General features: G+C 43.6%; 1 protein-coding gene across 1 annotated transcript in view; it reads right to left on the bottom strand.

The window, feature by feature from the left end:
* ANTXR2 (ANTXR cell adhesion molecule 2) overlaps positions 1 to 23,645 on the bottom strand; it is a 182,744-nt gene that overhangs the window by 145,793 nt on the left and 13,306 nt on the right. Inside the window, exons 3-4 of the mRNA XM_083175623.1 lie at positions 17,590 to 17,661; positions 8,492 to 8,563 (exon numbers count right to left, since the gene is read on the bottom strand). Of these exons, the coding sequence (XP_083031749.1) occupies positions 8,492 to 8,563; positions 17,590 to 17,661 (144 nt within the window). The remainder of the gene's footprint in view (positions 1 to 8,491; positions 8,564 to 17,589; positions 17,662 to 23,645) is intronic.

Below are 23,645 nucleotides of genomic sequence, written 5' to 3' on the forward strand. Positions count from 1 at the left end.
GAATTCATGACATAGGCATAATTTACATTATGCAGAGTGAGAAGAAAATAAATATCTCAGTAAATAGTTGCAAATAAATAAATACAATATTGCAGGCAGAAATATTATTATTGATGCATAAAAATATAGTTAATAATAGGTCAGATGTATGAAACAGCGTTAAGTGCAGAAATGCACTTAACGCTGTTTAACTGGGGGGAATACGAGTTACCTAATGTATCTCTACCGCACCTAACGTGCGCTAGTGACAGCCCGCCGAGTTACGCTCAGCGGGGCTGTCCCCTGCAATCCCCCCAGTGTTTAGCGGCCGGGGCGATGTATTAACAGCCGCTCAGGTGTTAATTCGCCTCGGCCGCTTCCTTAGCTCAGGGCTAGCTGGGGACAACGCTAGTCCTGCTTCTGGCTTGGGCTGCGCTGGAGATCTTGTGGTTTTTAGCGAAATCTCGCGCATGCCCAGAAAGCTGCCTGGGGGGGGGGAGTGCGCATGCGCAGGACGCCGGGGGAGCCGATAAGGAGAGCTGTTAGCGCTGGGAATAATGGCTCTCCTTATCGGCTTGGGGGGATGGGGGGTTAATACATCTGCCTATAACATGTGTCCGCTTCTCCACGTTATGCTGGAGAAGAAAACGTTATAGGCAGATTGATACATCTGCCCCAATGTTATCTAAAAATAACTTGCAACAAGCATTTAAGCATAAACACCCATATATGGGGCTACATGTGCCCTTTGGGTGAAGCGTGACGTGCCCCCTCAATGCCACGGTGTGCAACATTTTACCAACTATAATGTCCTTGAAACTAGTTTTCAAAAGTAGACAAGTATGATCCTGTATGCATCAACAGAGGATTCGATCTTATAACTCCTTAGTTTACTAATTGGTCAATATCTCAATATAAAAGCAAAAAAGAACTGAAAAAAAGCACAGTAATATATATATTATATGGTAAAAATTGTTTGTGAACATATAAGGGGTGGTGGCGGCAGTAAATAATATTTATATGAATTATTATAATGTCATTATTTAGGACAAGAACAATATGTTGCTGTAAATGGTGCCCACATAATATATTAATAATAGACCTGATTCCAAGGCTCATCCATTGCACTCTGGGTGTACTGACCCCTGCGATTTCTCCAAATGCAGGAAACTCGACTGCTTTGTCTACAGAGTTTATAACTAATTTTGCCTCATACTATATATCAAATATAAAAATTTGACTTGGTCATGAATATGGATGCCATTTCCGGGGGCATTTTTTATATCACGGGAATCGGTATTGAAGAATGCTCAATCCCAGGATTATCGGGATTGGCCTCCCTAATAAAATACACGCCCCACACATTTACTCACGTGGGTGGGGCAGATGTGATTGGCGGTGTAGCCGGGATCGGGGAGGCGGTGCTTCTGGGAGTGGTGGTGCAGCCAGTGGGAGTGGCAGTGAGTCTGGGAGCCTGCGCAGTGCTATTGGGAGCAGAGGTGACGCTACACAGAGAAGCACAGGGAGTAGCACACGTTAGTAGTGTGCTCAGTGCTCAGTCACTGCTCAGCATTAGACTGCGCATGCGCAGTCTTATCCCTAAATCCCAGGATTAGAAACTCCAATCCTGGGATTCATATCCAAGCAAATTTAGGGCCAAATTCCAGGATCCTGATCCCAGGATTTGCAACCCTAGTTGTGAACTCTCAATCCAAGGTACCCTTGCCAGGGCCGAAACTAGGTGTTTCGACGCCCGGGTCAGCAGTCACTTGGTCGCCCCCCCCCCCCCAAAAAAAAACAACAAAACACCAAATTACTGCCTTGGGGACAGGCAGCGGGGGTCCGGGGACTGGAGAGGGTTAACTCCGGCTCCTAGCGCTGCCGGGCGGTGGGTGGGAAGCAGATTTTGAAAAGACTTGCCGGACGCTGATTGGCTGAATTCAGCCAATCAGCGTCCGGCAAGTCTTTTCAAAATCATCAGCGCTTCCCGCCGCCAGGCAAATAGCGAGCGGCTGTGTATGTGAAAGCTGCCGCTACACCAGTCCCTGGACCCCCGCTGCCAACATACCTGTGTGCAGCCAGCGGGGGTAGGCAGCGTCCAGGGGTCCAGGGACTGGTGTAGCGGCAGCCTTCACTCACTCCATCTCCTAGCGCTATTTGCCTGGCGGCAGGAAGCGCTGATAATGACTTTGAAAAGACTTGCCGGATGCTGATTGGCTGAACCTGCTTCCCGCCCACCGCCCGGCAGCGCTAGTAGGAGCCGGAGTTAACCCACCAGTCCCCGGACCCCCGCTGCCCATCCCCGGGACCTCACACTAGCGCCCCCACCCTCCAGCGCCCAGTGCGCGTGACCCCCTAGCCCCCCCCCTAGTTACGGCCCTGCCCTTGCAAGTGTCACAAGGCACCACAGGGTGCTACAGCACTCTGCACTCTGTATAGAAACCTCTGTACTAGCCTCCTGAAATTACTATATTTTGTGCTTGCCAACAAAGCAGGTATTTGTAATAAAAAGTAACCATCAGATGTATTTTCCTTTGTACTCTTACCATCAGCATTAGAGTCTGATTCTTACCCCTACCTCCATAAGGGGGTCTATTTTGTACACTTTCTATAAAAATGGAGTCTGCATTGCATTCTGGTCCCTGAAGTGGGTCCCCCTATAAAAAATAGCCAACAGCGTGTCCCTTTTTCAATAGTAACCATTATGTATAGTATGCTGAATGTATTTCACACAGCCACCTAATTCTACAGTACTGTATATAACCAGATATGAACGTTTATGAAGAGTTTTTTCAATAGGCAGGGAACCAGATTAACAATGGGTCGAAAAAGACTACAGCGCCAGGATCTACAAAAAATAGGCCCTTGGCAGCATAATGATGAGCAACTCCCAAGCTCATAAGTATTACACTTTTCCTAACAAGCTGATGCAGTTCTATTTTTACATACTAAGGGGCAGATCTATGAAGCAGTTATAAGTGAGGAGAAGTGGTCCATGGCAACCAATCAGCACTGAAGTAACATCTATAATTTGCATAATATAAAATATACAGAGCAGCTGATGGGTAACCATGGGTAACTTCTCCACTAACTCACTTCTCCTACCTTATCAATGCTTCATACATCTGCCCCATAGGGAGACATTTGGGGCTGATAGTGCAGGGGGTGTATATGCCCTGACACTGGCCACACCCACATTGCACTGGCCATGCCCATTCCCCATTTCCCAAAAGGCCTTTGATTATATTTAGCCCTAGATCCCTGTATATTTTATTCCAGCCCAGACAATAGGGAGCCGTGTACACCTTTGCCAAACTTGTGTAAAAACAGCCATGTGGATCACCTACAGTCATTTCTTTAATACCTTTTAAAATAATTTAAAAAACACAACTTTAACATGATTAGATCTTTATGTACTGCAAGAGATCTTTTTGTCTAAACTGTTAAAGCTGTCCTAAGGGGGGTCATTCTCAATGATTCGCTCCCCTGCGCATTCGCACGGGGGAGCGATGTTTTCAGTCTGCGCATGTGCCTACTGATGTATGCGCATGTGCAGGGTCCCAGGGTGAACGGACTCGGCGACTTGGATAGTCACTGATCCGTTGGCACGAGACAGTGAGGGTGGGGGCGGTTTGGCCAGGGTGTTGCCCATGGGAACGCCCAACGTTTCATGGGCATACCCATGAAAATGCTGGGCATTTACATGGTAGTTTGCTGATGAATAGGGGGGGGGGGGGGGCAGGCAGCTGACATCAGCGGATGTCAGCTGCCCGCCCTCTTCCCATACAGGGAGCATGCAGCTATATGACACAAGAGAGTGTCCTCCCCGCACGCAAGCTGCGAATGGATGTTTATGCTAAACATCCACTTGTATGTATGTAGGGACATTCGCAGTGTGTGAGGCAGGGGCAGGCGTTCGTGTGGGCGGCGTTTAAAGGACACGCAATGCTGAAAATTTTTCTGCTTTGCGTGTCAACCAGAATGACCTCCATTATTCCTAAGCACATTTCAGTTCATGGAGACTTACTAAGAAGTTACTAACGCAGATTCTAAAAATATAAAAATGAATTAAAAAAGACAAGTCATTTCACTGAGATGTGTTACAGAAATGCTTTTGGAGACAGCAGAGTAGCACGTCTATAGAAAGGAAATGCACAGCCCTTACAAAATATATACTCCTATAACTATGTGTCATAAAATGATTTGTAATAATTTATTGCAAAACCAGCTTGTAACCATATAGTGATGAAAGCAGCCATTACTGTGCTGATGCCTAGATGATCTTATTACTGTATGTTATGAAGTTAAGAATGTGGTGTCAGTTATACCACTTTGTGCCAGATGTAAATGTAGCCGGCAATTTGTGGATGTGGGAACAATTCCACAGAGAAATAAAATGGCAATTACTTAAAGGCAGAACCAGATTTTGCCTTTAAACGGATTCCTCATTTAAATCTAGTAAGTACCTCCATGGATTCCTACTGGCTGCCATTAATAGCGGACTATTACAGCTGGAACTTTAGGGCTGGTATCGATCTAAATGTGGCTCCAGCCCCGATGGTCGGGGTTTGCGCATGTGCATTTCTGCGCATGTGAAAACATCGGCACCGAACGGGCCCTTCTTTGTGGGGAGGGAGGGCTGTGGGCGGGCAGTGGTCAGCTGCAGGAGAACGCCTAGCATTTTATGGGCATCCCCATAAATGATGACCGGACGCTACAAGGAGGGTATTCCTATCAGTGCTCTTAGAGTACCTACTTGTAGAAATAATCCCCTCTTTCACCTCAACTGCTACATCCAGAAAATTAGCTACTGACTCGCTATAGCTGAAGGTGAATTTGATAAAAGATTTATTGGTATTGATGTCAGACATTAATTGCAGGAACCTCTCCTCACCCCCAGTTCAGATGTAGAACACATCGTCTATGTACCGAAGGTACATCGCGATGTGTCCTTAAATGTCCCGGTCATGAAAGAAGAGGTCCTGCTCCTTAGCAAACATATATGTTCGCATAAGAGGGGGCTATGGAAGACTTTAGCCTCGGCTAAATTTGCCTTTCCCTTAACAGTTATGTTGTACCATTATTGTGCGGTATGGTATATATATCTGTAGCCACAGTAGTGCTATATAGTGGAAGTCCATTTAATACTTAATTTTTGTTTTGTTTTTTTTTTGTTTTATGTTCAATGTTTATGTAATTTTGATTTAATCTGTTTATTATTATATAGGTTCAGTATGTAGTCTCCGGCATTTCGCCCGCAATAGACCGATGGGAGCGCCTCCCACTGACCTGGTGACACGCGGAAATCGGGCCCTGGAACACAAGCCCAGCGTGTGGGACTAGATTACTGGCGGACATCAGGAAGTGAGAAATGCAGGACTTCCGGTATTGTGAGCGTCGGCGGCCGGCGGCATGCGACTGGACAGGTAAACAATTACTCTGCTATTTATGTGGGGATGGGGCACACTTTGTATCTATGTATTTTTGTGGGCTATCATCCTGAGGACTGGGAGTGTCCCCGAAAGCGCTAGATGCTTGTAGCTGCTATGTCATCAGCTATGCCCAATCAAGCACCATTTCTGGTATTGTCAGTGTGCCTTCTTCATTGGACATGTATATATACTACTAAGCCCGCTTGAAGCAAATGCTTAGAAAGCTAGTCTGCTACCTTGTGATTGCCTCTGTGTTTGTGCATGTGTGAGAGAGAAAGAGATGTAGTTTCATTCACTGCCAACAGATGGCAGTGTTTCGGAGACAAACAAATGGACACTAGACACATACAGAATATAGATGTTATAAATAGATGAGTACTTATATTATAATATATTTTATGATTTGTTCATTTTAAGCACAGTAGATGTTACTGAAACTCCCTGTTCACTGTGATGCCGAATCAACTATCCAGGACAAGGTAATTAAAATATTAATCTTTCAAAAATGAGCATTCTTGCAGTGGTGAACATTTATTTCTGATTTAAATTGGCCTATACATCCTATTTACCCTAATTTGTGCACCCTAATTTTTGGAATTAGATTAAAATATTTGTTTTAATACATTTGCAATGAAATCATGCAGATATTATCGCTAGACATTTATTTCACATAGGTAAATATGTATTTTTAACTGCAGTCTCTATGAAAAGTACAAACACTATTTCCATGTGTCTGGAACCTATTAACAATGGCTTTTCTGAATGTGAAACACAACATTAGAACAAAAATTCAAACCACGTGGCATCAGCCAAATAAGAAGACACAATAACTCTTTAACTATTGTGTTCCGGTTTGAAGGATGTAAGAAAACTTCAAAATATGTTTAAAAGTTATTATTTTATGGCTAACTGAGGGCCTTAGTCTAGTTCACTCTTAGAGGCAAATTCCTTCTTAGAAGGACAAAACCATGTGCACTGCAGGGGGCAGATGTAACAGGTGCAGATAGAATTAGATTTGGGTGAGTTATTTTGTTTCTGTGCAGGGTAAATACTGACTGCTTTATTTTTACACTTTAATATAGATCTCACTTTGAAGAAAAACCGGTACTTGTGAGTTATCTGGACGCCCGATTTTTTGATTGTATGCCTTAAGTTAAGGCATACAATCAGATACGATGCGATGCGATATCGCATCGCATCGCATCGCATCGCATGCGACCATCGGATGCGATGACCCGATTTTTCCATAGGAATCAATGTTAAAATGATTCCTATGGAAAAAGGGGTCCTTTTCATACCCCTACTATCCAAGTGGGCATGGAGTTGGATATAAACCTGTGGCGAGCGTAGCGAGCCACCGAGCCCGAAGCGTGGCGAGCGAAGCGAGCCCCGCGAGGGGACGGTATTCCGTGTCCCCTCGCGGGGCTCGCTACGCTCGCCACGCTTCGGGCTCGGTGGCTCGCTACGCTCGCCACAGGTTTATATCCAACTCCATGCCCACTTGGATAGTAGGGGTATGAAAAGGACCCCTTTTTCCCATTGAATTCCATGTTAAAATGGACTCAGTCCATTTTAACATTGATTCCTATGGAAAAATCGGGTCATCGCATCGCATCGCATCGCATCGCATCCGATGGTCGCAAGCGATGCGATGCGATGTGCCCGATCCGACCCGATTTTGAAATCGGGCGTCCGGATAACTCACAAGTACCGAAAAACCTCACCCAAATCTAATTCTCTCTGCACATGTTATATCTGCCCCACCTTCAGTGCACATGGTTTTGTCCATTTGAGAAGGAATTTGCCTCTAAGGGGGGTATTCAATGTCAGGGGCACGGCTGTCGAGCTAGCGCGACAGCCGTGCCCCTGTCCCGTTCTCGGTGAGCTCGCCTGGAGCTCGGCAGTCGGGATTCAATGTCCCGGCCGCCGAGCGGCGAGAAGGGGGCGTGGCCGCGAGTTGCGGCCGGGAAGTGACGAGCTGCAGCCGGCAGCTCGTCACTTCCCGGCTGTTCTCGGCAGAACGAGCCCGACAGCTAGAGATGTTGGGCTCGTTCTGACAGGAAACCCTGTTCAATGCTGTCGGGGAAGACAGCATTGAATAGGGCCCGTCGAGCATCTCCCCCACGGGAGATGCTCGACGGCGATTGAATCTCCCCCTAAGAGTGAACTAGAATAAGGCCCTTAGTTAGCAGATAATGACATCTTCATATTAAGGTAATTAAAAAATAAATAAATAACAGAGACTATGATGGGTGATACAGTTGGACACAACATTCTATATTAGGTTTGCTTCGTGTTTATGCATAATGTGTAGGTAATTGCTGTTGGATGAAATATTTAAAAATTTCAAAAATTACTATTTGCATAATTACCATAATTTGTGCAGAAACTCAACATGCAATTTTTGCATCAGAAACTCACAGCTGATCGTCTAACCACTCAAGGTTTGCTGCAGATTGTCACTGGCATAATGGAGAGAGGTAGGGATTGCCATCGACCATCGATGATTCAAAATCATCGATGGTTTATGGCCGATGTCAAATACTTTTGCCATCGATGGGGGAGAACCAGATGGTTTCCCTCCATCGATGGCACAGCAAAACCGATGTTCTACGATGAGCTCTACTCTCTAGTGATGGTTATTGGTAAGAACGATTTAAGGCCCATACACACTGGACGACTTTGAGCTGAAAGTTGCTCAAAACAGCAGGTTTGAGCGGCTGTCAGCTCAAAGCCGCCCAGTGTGTATGCCCCGGCGATGAGCGGTGAATGCTGCTGCGTGCTCCCAAACATTGCCGGGAAAGCCATTCATCTGCTGGTTATACCAGCAGATGAGCGGCTTTCAGGACGGCTTTGCATAGCGCTTCTCTATGCAAAGCCATCCTCCCCCCTCCGTCATCGCTGTCCATACACGCTGGGCATAGTAGCTCAGTGTGTATGGACCTTTAGGCTAATCTACAGTTGAGGAGTAAAACCAAAATAACAGATCAACAATTTGTGTATCAAAATGACCACACAAACTCAGTAATCAATGTTGTTCTCAATCAAAGCATCACATTACATATTAATCAGAACTGTACCTGTCTCCTGTCAATTCCATAATTCTAGTTGCTTGTGTAGAGAACACGGTGAATGACATTCTCATTCGTGGACTAAAGAAAGAAAAGAAAAATGAATGGCATTGATGTAATTATTTTCTTAGTTTTCACATTTTCATATAGTTTGACTTTCAATCAACTTGGTTGAGGGGTAAATTAACAGTAGCACGCAACTTTCCCAATAACCACACTCATTTGTTGCACAGCATGCAATGCTGATGCTCACATAGTTGAGCGATTACTTGATACTGCACATGCACAAAATATTCTGAAAACCCAGTTGGTGCAGGAGCTACCCTGAGCTGTTGCAATCAGGATGGTATCTGAAATATAATGGAAAGCTGATGGTTTATTAAGTAATTAGTAAATGCAAAAAAAAAACCTGTTTTGTGGGTGTGTTATGGGAGTGTCGTTGGTGTGTCAGTGACAGTGGCTACATTCTCTGGGGTACAGCTGTTTTCAATGAGAAACTGCACCTGCCATAGAGCTGGAGCAAGTGTTGATGGTGCAGCAGATGGTGGCGTGCCAAGAATCACCAGCGGTGGTATAGCATGCAGAGACAAGGAAAGTGAGCGTCTCATTCAGGCGCATGCTAGAACATCAGGTTAAACTTGCCTTTGCATCTAATCAGACTCTAAAATGGATACAACTGTGGATGCAACACTATTCACCTCTGACTCAGGTCTTAAGGCCCATACACACTTGTAGACTTTCATTTCAAAAGACTTTGCCAAAATCTCTGATAGATTTATCTTTCACCAAAGTAGTGCATACACACTGAGCTATTTTCCCCAAAGAGCAAAAGATTTTCAGGAGGCGAAAGACTTTGCTGAAAATCTTTCAGTATAAGCCTATTTACATAATGGGTGGGTTTGAATTCCAAGGGTGGGAACAGCGGCCATATTATTCTGTGCATTCCTGTTCTTGAGGCCTGATTCAGAACTGATCGCTGGGCTGCGTATTTTCGGAGCCCAGCGATCAGGTAAACGCCTCCTCGGTCAGGCAAAATCCCGCTCATGTGTATGGCAACGATTATTTGCAGCCTTGTACATAGGGAGAAATCCATTTGCCTGCGCTAGCAATGTATACGTTACCACCATAACACAATGTATATTGGTGGCAGTGCTGGCTGCAATGTATACATTGCCACCATAAAAATATACATTGGTGGGCAGTGGCCTGTGCCAGCAATGTATATACAGATGGGGCCGCATCGGAGCAGCTCCCATTGTGCCGTCCCACATTGTCTGCCAGAATGGGGCGTGCACGCAGGAGACACTCGCGTGCCACATTCTCAGCAACGAGACACTCGTCCCACCGTCCGCCATCTCCTGCCAGCTACAGCAATATGGCAAGCTGGCGGCAAGGGGAAGAGCGGCCCCATCTGTATTACAGCCTTATAAATATTGTTGGTGGGCAGTGGTGACAGTAATATATACATGGCTGGCATGTGCCATCCATGTATATATTACTGCCATATATATCATTGGTGGGCAGTGGTGACAGAAATATATACAGGACTTCCATGTGCCATCCATGTATATATTACTGCCTTATAATTATCATTGGTGGGCAGTGGTGACAGTAATATATACATGGCTGGCATGTGCCATCCATGCATATATTACTGCCTTATATTTATCATTGGTGGGCAGTGGTGACAGAAATATATACAGGACTGGCATGTGCCATCCATGTATATATTACTGCCATATATATCATTGGTGGGCAGTGGTGACAGAAATATATACAGGACTGGCATGTGCCATCCATGTATATATTACTTCCATATATATCATTGGTGGGCAGTGGTGACAGTAATATATACATGACTGGCATGTGCCATCCATGTATATATTACTGCCTTATAATTATCATTGGTGGGCAGTGGTGACAGTAATATATACATGACTGGCATGTGCCATCCATGTATATATTACTGCCTTATAATTATCATTGGTGGGCAGTGGTGACAGTAATATATACATGACTGGCATGTGCCATCCATGCATATATTACTGCCTTATATTTATCGTTGGTGGGCAGTGGTGACAGAAATATATACAGGACTGGCATGTGCCATCCATGCATATATTACTGCCTTATATTTATCGTTGGCGGGCAGTGGTGACAGTAATATATACATGGCTGGCATGTGTCAGTCATGTATATATTACTGCTTTTAGAAAAATCATTGGTGGGCAGTGTATGCTCCACACAGTGCAGGGGGCGGGGCATCACGCAGGGATGTGAGGCCGGGGGAGCAGAGCTGCAGGCCGGCGCCAGCGTGGGAGAAGGCAGAGCGGTGTATATGGCAGCGGCAGAGCGGGGCAGGACGCAGGAGCCGGTGAGTATGCTCCATCAACAGCGCGGGAGAGCCGGGGGCGGGAGCTGGGGGAGGGCGCAGGGCGGCAGTCGGGCTGAAAGCAGCTCAGCTTTCAGCCTGGCTGCTGTACACACTCAGCGATGATGGCTGAGAAAGCAGCCATCATCGCTGGCATGCTGGTAAAACCAGCAGATGGGAGACTTTGCTAGCGATGATGCGGGAGCGCGCATCATCGCTAGTCTTCCATCGGTGGGCCATACACACTAGGCGATTTTCAGCGGAAAATCGCTCAAAACGGCTGTTTTGACCGATTTTCAGGTGAAAATCGTTAAGTGTGTATGGGCCTTTAGATATGTAATACTGCTTTCACATTGCAGAAATGGGTAATGACGCGGTATTCTTAAATGGGACTTTAAAACGGGTCTGAGCCTTGAGACCTTTCACATTGCAGGTGAAAACCGTTTTAAAAATCATTTAATACCATTCAAACATTCAACCCGTTTAACCCCCAAGGGACACGTTTAAAGCCATTGAAATAGAGCTGTTCAAACTGCCAAAAAAACGGCTTTAAAACATGTAGGACTCTGCTTTTTAACTGTGTTGAAATACAGGTTAACTTTAACCGGTAAATCAACTTTGGCACTTTCACATTGCAGCCTTAAACGTTTTAAAATGGAAAAAAAAGGCAATATACCATTTTAAAAGTGCGATGTGAAAGGGGTATTACACAGGTTTTCTGTGTGAACAAACCTTTTTTAGTTCTACTGGTGAAATATTGTCTATGGTCTATATGGTATGAAAACACAGAAAAGCACAGAAAACATGTCCTGTTAAGGTCTCATGTGCTCTTAATAGATAGCAAGGAATAAGGGAGTAATTGCATTAGAACACACGGATGCCCATTTCTAGTCGTCTAATCAAGGCTGTGAGTTCTGTATCTATCTATGTATAGTAACTTTCCTAAAGACCCTAATCCTGCTATGATAACTATGTGTTGCTGACGTTTATAAAATAACCCTTTGTGAGTAAGGGATTCAGTAGAACACTTGTGTTGGGATATTCTCATAGAGCTAACGCCTGCATCCAACAGTGTAGACCAGGCATGTCCAACCTTGGCCCTCCAGCTGTTTTGAAACTACAAGTCCCATCATGCCTTGCCACAGTTTTGCTATCAGGGACTGCTAAAACTATTGGGTAGCATGCTGGGATGTGTAGTTTCACAACAGCTGGAGGGCCAAGGTTGGACATGCCTGGAGTAGACAGTATATCTGTCACACCTAAAAGGTGATGTTGTTACCCCCAAATGCCACAGCATGTCAATCATGCTGAGGTTAAGAGGGGACTGCAAGTGATATTGCAGGAACCCCCAAATTGAATTTGGATGTAAACCAATGGGTGTGTGTAAAAATTTGAATCAGGCCCATAGTTTACTAGGTACTTAAAATATTTTTTTTATGTTGCAAGGGAATTAGTATAGTCTTAGATTAAGAATAATGATGCACAGTGCTCCCGAGCACCCTATACCGGCCCCACCCCCTAATAACTTGTGCAGAGAGGGCTGGGTTGCTGGCACTCAGGAAATGTACCACAGCTTGGAGTGTTCTGGGGATGCTCCAATCGGCTTCACAGACTGCAGGGTGTCTGTAGCATACCAAATGCACTTCTGGGGGCACTGCCAAGGAAACATTGGATGCAGGATACTGTTACAGGCAAGTTCTGTGGGACTTTATTGGTGCCATCCACAGGGCTCTGTACGGGTGTGGATCGTTTGGTCTACACCAACTAGGTCGACAAGCATTGGGTCAACACCACTAGGTCGATAGGCAGCAAGGTCATCACTAGGTCTAGGTCGACATGGGTCAAGGTCGATTTGACATTAGGTTGACACAAGCATTAGGTCAACATGGGCAAGGTCGACAGTCAAAAGGTTTTTCACTGGGGTTTTTTACGTGAATGTCGACACAGTCGACATGGACACAGTTTGAAGTGCACCGCATCCCCCCGCATCACTCGCTATGCTTCGGGCACGGTGCCTCGCTACGCTCGGGACACTATTTTATTCTCCCGCCGTGACCTAGTGGATGGTAGGGCATGAAATACCGCCTGTCGAAAAATGTTGGCTCAAAAAACAGTGAAAAACCCCATGTCGACCATTTGACTGTCTACCTAGCCCATGTCGAACCTAATGATTGTGCCGACATAATGCTTGTGTCAACCTAGATGTATGTCGACCTAGATATTGGCTGAGAGCTCAGCCAATCATCGGCCGCCCGGTCTTTTGAATATGATTTCTCACAACTCTCCCACCGCGTCCCCGCTCTCTTGGGGACCCTGCGACGCAGTGTATTAAATCAGTGGGGTCCCTACAGTAAACTGTAAATAATTAGTTATATCCACCGGGCTATCTTGCGGGATCGGAGAGCTAGGGGAGGGGGGTTGGGTTGAAAGCAGCAGGGACCCAAAAAAAAGGATGGGGGACTGGAGCGGGGCAGTCGGCGGCGGGATCGGAGGAGGGGGATAGGGTGAGAGGAGCATGGACCAAAAAATATACTGTGCCGCGGGGACCTCCCAGAGAGCGGGGACGCGGCAGGGGAATTGAAAGAAATCCTATTCAAAAGACCGGGCAGCCACTGATTGGCTGAAAGAAGACGATAAACTGGGATCGTAAAAAAAGGCAATTAAAGACAAGAAGTGAGTTAACGATTAACGTTACTCACTAACATCAGCTTAATACATTAGGGTAAAATCAGTCCCTGCTTCTGAGCGTTATGCCAGGAGAAGTGGGAAACGTTAAAATACAAATGTTAAGGGCAGATTGATACATATGCCCCAGTGTGTTTTATCACCAATGCTGGGAAATGGCGCTGATGATTCAATGTGAATGTATCTATCTCTCATTCCTATTTTTCTGAAAAATGTAACAGCTACATAATGTGGGCTAGTTGAAATGAGGGAGATTGCTCGACCAATCAGGGAGAGAGGGAGATTGCTGCTATTTCAGGGAGTCTCCTGCAGAATGCAGGAAGGTAGGCAACTATGTATCAGACATAGAATAATATGAAAAACTGAAGAAGTCATATATATATATATATATATATATACACACACACATAGATTTTTGAAAGACTCTTCATTTGGAAATGAGCAGGAAAAAAATTAGTTTGTACATAAAGTATAAGCATGCTTTCTCCTAAAGCTGAATACCCTTTAATAATATTTCAAGCAAAAACATTAAAACATTGCTCAGTTCTCCGACATCTACAATGTTTAATGTGATTTGAGTTGTCTTGTCCATAATTTGTATTCAGATGCACAATATGAAAATGCATGAACAAGCACAATTCAAAGCTTTAGACAGCAAGAGTGACTGGAACACCAACTGCCGAGTATGCTGAACGCTACTGCGTAGACCCAGTTTTTATTCTGATTTTAACAGTCTTAGTCTAACTCGATAACATACAATGTTTCTGGAAGGCTGGTCACCCTTTAAAACTTGCATACAGCCAGGCATCTGGATAAATGAAGCATAGATTAAGCAAGTCTGACTGCATTTGGCATGCTTCAAAAATAGCCATACAAGATAATTATCAGTTATACAATAGTAGAATTTATCAAGACTGATTGCACTTGGCAGCCACTGCAATGAATTTGGCACGGCACAATGACCCATACTTTTCAAGAAACATTATTATTAATTGAGTAAAGTGTAGAGAGGCAGTGTTTTTAATATGTATGTGTATATATATATATATATATATATATATATATATATATATATATATGTATATATGTATATATATATATAGTTGTTTTTGTTGTACACATTTTATGTATAATATGTACATTGTATAAGTGAAGCGTTATTCTGATTGTAGATTACAACTTAATTATGACTTTTATTTATTAATTGCTTGTAATGAGCTCTTCCAGTTAAAACTAGACATGTATAAAACCTTACCTTCCATTACATTCTAATCTTTTTATCTGAATTTGTTTGCCAATTAGGTGAATGAAGATGAAAAATGAAAAGCAGATTGTGCTCATAGAGATAAGGTTTAATCATCATAAGCACTCCACCAGTAATTAATTAATGAGGCATAATGGGATAATGTAATGGAAATAAGTTGGGTTTACATTGCCCAAAAGGATCATACATGGAAAAAAATTGCGTATTCATCCATATGTGCAGATGTACTCATCTCGAGATTTGTGTCTGTAGAATATGCATCATGATGAAGGGGAAGATTGATAAACAACCAGCTTATCAGCCCCTAACTGCCATTTTACTGTAGTTTGGGAGTTAGGAGCTCATTGACAGGTAGTTTACCACTCTCCACTTTATCACAATTGGAAGCTCAGTGCATCTGACCCATTGAGTACTTTCCTTATACAAGGTGCAAAAGACATGCCTGCAAAGGGCATATTCTCGCTGATGTCCAAATGGGTATGGTATAACTCCCCAGTTGGGATCCCGACTGCCCGGCCTCAGACAGCGGGGGGGGGGGGGGTTTGTTGCAAAAAGGCCCCTTGGGGATCGCTGCACTCGCCATGAGGGACCCCCACAAGGGAGAATAGCCATTGCCCATGTGTCAGGCTTTTACCAGTTGGGATTACGACGTCGGGGTAATGACTGTCGGAATCCCGACTGCTGGTGAGTCCTCCGGAACCCAGCCAAATATGCATAGACTACATATGGCAATATTCACTTCATACATTTTATTGCATGAGAGTACCCCCTTCAGCATCTCTTTTTTTTTTGAGGCGGTTAAAAGCGGCTGGTATGAGCAGGTCCACCATGACAAATTTTTATAGATGTTCGATTGAAAGCATCCTGACCTTCGGTATTTTCGTTTGGTTTGGCAACTGCGCGACTAGGGAACTCTCTAAACTAGAGCGTATTGTAAAATCCGCAGGTAAAATTATTGGAGTGCAGCTGCCAACCATTCTGGAGCTTTATAGTTTCAGAATTTTAAATAGAACTAAAAATATTTTAGCCAATTCAAGCCACCCCTTTTTATAGTACATTTGAGAAATGACCATCGCTTAAAGGGTTCAGAACTTTGCGGGCACGTACAAGTTGTTTGCACAATAGTTTTCTACCATCAGAAGTACGTACAGTATGTTGAATGCCTAAATGTTGTTTTTTTATTTTCTGTTTTCAATTTTTATGTATGTTATATGCGGATATTGCTTTTATTGTATTGGTATTTTATGTATGTTACAATTTTGTCTGCAGAGAGAGTTTCTCCTTCTGCTGATGACAATAAACTGACTTGACTTGTATGTTCTATGTCACTGACTAACGTCAACGGGAAGATCTTGCATGCGTCCCATGGGAGCACACAATAGTGCATACACAATACGCAGTTTGTACAATTTGCAGACCATGCAGATATTGCTCTGGTGTGTACCAACCCTTGGTGTTGATGTCTAATGTACTCTTTGATCACCATGACATAAAACCTCCAACTTTAAGGAGACTCTATCTTAGTATATATAGCTTTGTGTATGCTCAAATTTAGAAAAGTAGATGAGTTTATAAGTCTATTTCTCTTTCTCTCTCTCTCTCTCTCTCTCTCTCTCTCTCTCTCTCTCTCTCACCCTCCTTCTTAGTGGAATTGGGTCCCTTGACGTCAGGCTGAAAACTGGAATGCACTGTTCAATCCATGGGCCTAATTCAGCATGGTTCACTAATCAGTGAATTTGCAGTGGACTGCCAGGAGAACGCTGCCACCCAGAAAGAAAGAAAAAGCACCCTTACAAAATTCTGAATGCATTGTGAATGTATTGCTAACCACTATCCATTTGCAAATCCATTTGAAATTCCCTAATTCTCATAAACTTTACTGTCTGTGCAAATGTGAGTAGGTCTGAGGCTTCAACTAATCTGTGACTGAAACACACATCACTAACATCAGAGACCCTCCTCAAAAACACCTGGGCAGGCCTGCTTCGTACGGTATGTTCTACTAAGTTAGAGAAAGATAACTAGTGAAATACAGTAACATAGAGATAGAGAAATACACCCACATTACAAACACTCAATGTTGATTATATAGGGGTATAGGAATGTTGTTTACTAATTTCTAAATGTACATTGGGTCACATAAGGCTTTGTTGGCTAATGGTTTTATTGAGGAAGGAAGAAGCTAGGAAGGAAGTGTTCTCTGACTTGTAATTTGATTGATGTGCTTTATGACATATTTTTATTTCTGGATTATTTCTGTATTTGTCTCTGGCTAAAAAGGAAAATATAAAGATGAGTCGGAAAGATCAATTGCTACATATTTGCTGATGCAGCTGAATAATTGACACAACCACAAAAGATAATTAGCATTTTCCAGATGTAAACTATATGTAACTTATCAACACAACCACAACTAGATATGTTTATTTGTAGTGTAGAAACTAACAGAATCAAATTAAATGACTTGTTTCTTATTAACATCCATGCATAAACATGGGATCTTGTATTGACAAATAACGTATTGAGATCATTTATATTTCTCTACTTTTTCTTCCATTCTTTTTGAGATAGCCGAATCAGTGAAGAACATTGAACTGATACTGAAGTGATGGTGAATTGTTAAATGTATTCTATTGTATTCTAATGTCAGTGCAGTTTTCAAATTTAGGAGCTGTATAGGAAGTTTGCCAAACAATTTTCAGAAAGTACGCAAGGCCAAACATCAAAGTAAATTGCTTTATTTCTTACAAACACAACACTTGACAAAAATAGCACAAATTACTTTACCTTGTAAATCTTTCTGTGAGCGTCTCCACAAATGTATAGATCTCGTGCCAATTATTCGCCACACTCCCCGACCTTAAATAAAGAAGATAAGGCACAAATGAATGTATTCATACTGTCCTAGTAAGGTATATCTTTATACTGTATAAACGTTATATGGAACAAATTTTATTAGATAATATACTGTAAATTGACTGTCAGTGTATTTAAATAAATCAGTTTGTTTTAGCACAAATGTGAGAATATAAAGTTGACTAGTATATGTACTACTGTGCCCATATCTTATTTTACTTACCACATACATAAACCAACTACAACTGTTTAGGATTTATGAAAATATTGCCAATTCACAGAGATTGAACAGTAAAGCCCCATACACACTAGGCAATATTGTTCATAATATCGCTCTTATCGCTAGGGGAGTCGTTTAATGTGTATGGGGCTTTACATATTGAAATCTGGGGGGGGATTGTAAAAAGTGAGAGTTTTGGTAATAAATCTCCATGTTTTTTTTAAAAGCGGCAATCATTTACACTGCATAACCAGTCTGATTTTGCCGCATTCATGATTGCCGCTTTAAAAAACTGGATATTTCTTACCAAATCTCTCACTTTCTGACTCTCTCACCCTATTACATTTCCCCCATTGTCTAATATAAGACTTGGATAGGATACATGGATGTATATTTATGGGTTAAGTACAGGATCATGACAGTCAGGATGCCTGTGGTCAGCATACTGACAACTACATCCCCCGTAGGTGTTGGGGCTGGCACATACGCACTCACAAACCCTGGCTTCTATGGACTGCACCATCTCTAGTCCATAGAAGCTGGCTTCGGCTGTGCGAAAGGCAGGGAGTGGCCTTCTACTGAAAGCCAGCTCTATACTTATTGCAGCCCAGACTGGCAGCCCCAGAGGGAGAAAACACCTCCCAAAGGGACTGCCTTGGGCAGAGCCAGATTAAGCATTCGGGGGGCCTGGTGCACTTTAGAAAGGGGGGCCTCCTCCTACTTGTCATTACTGGCCGCAAACTGCATGGGAGAATTTTACACTGTCAAAACACAGAGTAAAAGCAGTATAAACTTGGTCAATGGTCAACTGCAGGGGGGTGATTAATATATATATATATATAGAAAGAAAGGGGGGGTTCCCAGAATGCGCCCTTGCTAAAATACGGGATAATAATTGTTTTGTCCAACACCAAACGGAATTAACAATGCCGGTACAAAAGAATAATTCTTTAACAATAAAAAGATTTAACGATAAAACGTTTTTTTATTAAAAGGTTGTCTTCTCAGTGAGGATGTTAGTCCAACGCGTTTCGTCAACAAATTGACTTCATCAGGGGCATTTTGACAGCAGCACAAAACATAGGAATTTCACACCGATATAGGGTCCTTAAATGGGAAACGCATATAGCGGTCTGTTTCTTACAAGTTGAAGATATTTTCAACGATAAAATCATAAAATAATGCCAATAGTGAGTATTTAATGTGGAAATACAGTCCACTGAAATTCCCGTATGTAGCTTCTGAGGGAGATTGAATAACCTCAGCACCACAATTTGAGGAATTGACACCAACAGATATTTTATATAGATTGTCAAACCGGATGTGCTCTCCTGGATTCCAGTGTTTGGAATCCAGGAGAGCACATCCGGTTTGACAATCTATATAAAATATCTGTTGGTGTCAATTCCTCAAATTGTGGTGCTGAGGTTATTCAATCTCCCTCAGAAGCTACATACGGGAATTTCAGTGGACTGTATTTCCACATTAAATACTCACTATTGGCATTATTTTATGATTTTATCGTTGAAAATATCTTCAACTTGTAAGAAACAGACCGCTATATGCGTTTCCCATTTAAGGACCCTATATCGGTGTGAAATTCCTATGTTTTGTGCTGCTGTCAAAATGCCCCTGATGAAGTCAATTTGTTGACGAAAAGCGTTGGGCTAACATCCTCACTGAGAAGACAACCTTTTAATAAAAAAACGTTTTATCGTTAAATCTTTTTATTGTTAAAGAATTATTCTTTTGTACCGGCATTGTTAATTCCGTTTGGTGTTGGACAAAACAATTATTATCCCGTATTTTAGGAAGGGCGCATTCTGGGAACCCCCCCTTTCTTTCTATCTCTATCCTGGGTCCTGCCTAACAGAGGGCCCCCCAGAATTGCTGCCATACATATATTGAAGCGCGGTTGGGGTAACCTGTTCTTATATATATATATATATATATCAGGGTTGCCTACCCTCCCGCAATGGCCGGGAGGGTCCCGGAAATCGGGTCCCCCTCCCGGCCCCCCGGAAAGGGGGGCAACCCTCCCGCATTGCCCTTCATCCCCGGCGGACACCCACACCCGGCGGGGGGTCCCCGGGTTAAATGACGCGATCGCTGCTTTTTAGCCCCGCCCCCTGCCGTGCAATGCCTGAAATACAGGCATAGCACGGCGGAGGGGCGGGGCTAAAATGATGAGTTCACTATGGACACGCCTCTAATAGGACAGCCAGCCATATGGCTCCGCCCCCGAACCGCCCCCTTTCCTCTCCCGGAGATTGCCCCGCCCCCCTGCTTTGCTGAGCTGGCTGCCCTCTCCCGGAGAGGGCAGCCAAAAAGTCGGCAACTATGCTATATATATATATATATATATATATATATATATATATATATATATATATATATATATATATATAAATAATACCACATGAAAAGCCTATGTTTCTCCTTCTGTACCATACTCTGTAGGAGCCCTGACACCTCAGTGCTGCCTCCCATGACAAGGCAGCTGCTGCTGCTATCCTTCATGGGCCTGAGAAGCATATGATGAGCTCCACCAAGCAGTGCTCAGCACAAGCCTCTCAGCCTCTGACCTTTTGTGCAAAGTGTTATGGGACTTAGTCAACTCCCAGTAATGAATGCATTGCACACTTGTGCAGACAGTGTGCCTGGACTACTGATGCTCAGCACCATTAATCATTGTCACATTGGCAGATAGGTGAAGCTGCAGCACTACCCCACTCCCATGCACAAAACCATTAGCTAAAAAAAAAAAAAAAATACATGCCAACCACAGGGGGCTCATAGATAGAGGGGGGCCCAGGGCTACTGACCCCCTTTGCCCCTATTATAATCCGGCCCTGGCCTTGGGTGTCTGTGACTGATGGGTAGGACTTCCAATTGTGTAACCAGTGTCACAGACTGCATCTGGCTTCACTGACACTGAGCTGAATCATGCAGCTACAGCAGTGGCGTAACTACCTAAATTTCGCCCCCCCGCCGCAGATTTTTCGGCACCCACCTCCCCTCCCTCCCCTCGGCGCCCTCTCTCCCCTCCCTCCTCTCGGCTTACCTGACCGGCCGCATCTGCGGTCACGGTCCCGTCTCTCCCGGCGCCGGCTCCTGCTGCTATAATGAATACGGACTCTTAGAAAATGGCTGCCCCATACTGCAGACAGAAAACTGTCTGCAGTATGGGGTCAGCCATTTTCTAAGTGTCCGTTTTCATTATAGCTGCAGGAGCCAGCGCCGGGAGAGATGGGACCGTGACAGCAGGGCAGCAGCGGGTAAGCGTGGTAACTATAGCCCCGCAGCCCCCGGCGCCCACATGTTCTCTGCGCCTCCCCGCCACCGCGGGGGCTGCGGAGCTATAGCTACGCCACTGAGCTACAGGTGTGAAAATAAGCTGACATTACTGTAAATACGCAGATTTTTTTTTTTTAATTCATTTTATCAGTCAGAAGTTTACATTTGATTAATGAAGGATGGTAAAGGAACAATCTGTAATGTTATTTTTCTAAAATGGTAAATTACTGTTAATATTATTATTAATCATTATTATTATTATTATTGCATCATGACAGTAACATCCGATTTGACACAGGCACAACAGAAATGCATATAACAATAAATAAACAGTGTGGAAGTTTGCCAGACACATGTGGAAAAGAATACAGTGTACGTGTGATATGCTGAATTGCAATGTGTTCTGTATTATCCCTGACAGCAACTAATGTGATGTTGGATTGTTTTAAATTACAACATTAAAAGGGGTATGGGTCATAGGACCGACCAACCTTAGGTCTACACATGAAATAGGCCGACATGGCCATTTGGTTGACACAAGCATTAGGTCAACATGCAAAAGGTCTACATAAAAAAGGTTGACATGAGTTTTACATTTTTGGGGGGTTGTATGTTTTGCCATAAGCCGACATGGATCGCCATGCTTCGGGCTATGCTCGGCACACTATTATATTCCCACTCTATGCTCACATTGATAGTATGAAAAACCACTTAAAAAAAACATGAAAAACTCACGTCGACCTTTCATATCGAATTTTTCATGTCAACCTAATGCTTGTGTCGACCTAATGACCATGTCGACCTAATGCATGTGATCCTTTTTCACGTGTAGACCCAGTGACCGCATCACAATTATAAGAATGCGCATTGTGTGACAGTGTAATGGGACATAGATGAGTACATCCTGGGGCTGCGTGGCCTGATAAGGTAAGCTATTTCCTGTAGTGCTTCACATTGGTGGCTTACCAGCATCTGCTTCACAATCTAATGAACATCTCATGTGATATACAGGGTGAAATGTAATAGGGTGAGATATTCAGAAAGTGAGAGATTTGGTAAGAAATCTCCAGGTGTTTTTTAAAGCGCAATCATTTACTCTGCACAGCCAGTTTGATTTTGAAGTGTAAATGATTACACTTCAAAATCAAACTGGCTGTGCAGAGTAAATGATTGCCGGTTTAAAAAACACCTGGAGATTTCTTACCAAATCTCTCACTTTCTGAATCTCTCATCCTATTACATTTCACCCACAGTGTCACAGGCCAGCATTTCTGGCCAGCAGATTGAAAACACTGTGGAGTTTGATGAATGCTGGCCAGAGACACACACTTCTGATATTCTGATTCAATCGGTCCCCGATTGTTTGCGCATGTGTAGCCGCTGTGAGCGATTTGAATATGGGAAGGCCCGGTGATGCAGGTGCGGGCAGCAGCTGTCACCATAGAGGTGTCTCAGATCTGCGAGCGCTGAAGAAATCATTTAACGGTAGACGATCTTCGAATGATTTCTCCCCATATCCAAGGCTGCAAATAGATGATTATGCAAATCATGCATTCGCATGCCTGCGTGTGTTCGGGGGGGGGGGGGGGGGCGTGGGTGGCTATGCGGGTGGCCCTTGGTGGACTCGCAAGGCTGCGAATTTTGCAGCCTTGCAAGTCAACCAGAATAAGGGCCTTAGTCACATCTGTATATAGCTGTTACTATTAAAACCACAACAGCAGAACAGAATGGAATCAGAATGGTGACTACATAGCAAGGGAAATGTTCATTGTTAGCGGATAGAAAATTGATTCACTTTGAAATATATTCCTGTCGCCAGACAAATGAAAGGCCATAAGACAGACACAGCAATAACAATAAGAGAGAATGACCAGAAAAAATACTTAGATCTAGATCACGGGTCAGATTCTCTAAGCTTCAAAATTGATAAAATTGAGAGTGATAAACAGCCGGCCAATCAGCTCCTGTCTGACATTTCTCAAACCCAGCCTGTGACATGGCAGGTAGGAGCTGATTGGCTGGCTGTTTATCACTCTCCATTTTATCACTTTTGAAGTTTAGAGAATCTAGCCCCACATCTTTTATGGTCTTCTTTTTCCACACTTTTCACACATTAATAACCACCACAGAAACAGGAAAACTTGGTGTATAATTGTTATAAGTCAGTAGTACCTATTATATCCCAGCCACTCCCCTCTCCCACTGCCAGGGCGCTCCCCACTGCCCCCCCCCCCCCCCCCAGAGCACAGTGATATTAATAGCTCTTCTGATTCGTGTCCCAGTGTGTAGTACAGAGGCTGCTGCTGTTCTTCCATGTGACAATAGATTGTATTTTCCTAGGTGTATTTTAGGGTTCACATTCTCTGTGTGGCCATTACAAGGAAATTTAATAAAATAATTGTCTTTCTATAAGGTGTATCTAGGCATTATTAAACTATTAGTTTAAATCTAATATACTCCATTGGTTTGA

Source organism: Crinia signifera, chromosome 1, assembly GCF_055691185.1.
Source record: "Crinia signifera chromosome 1, ASM5569118v1, whole genome shotgun sequence".
Lineage (NCBI taxonomy): Eukaryota > Metazoa > Chordata > Amphibia > Anura > Myobatrachidae > Crinia > Crinia signifera.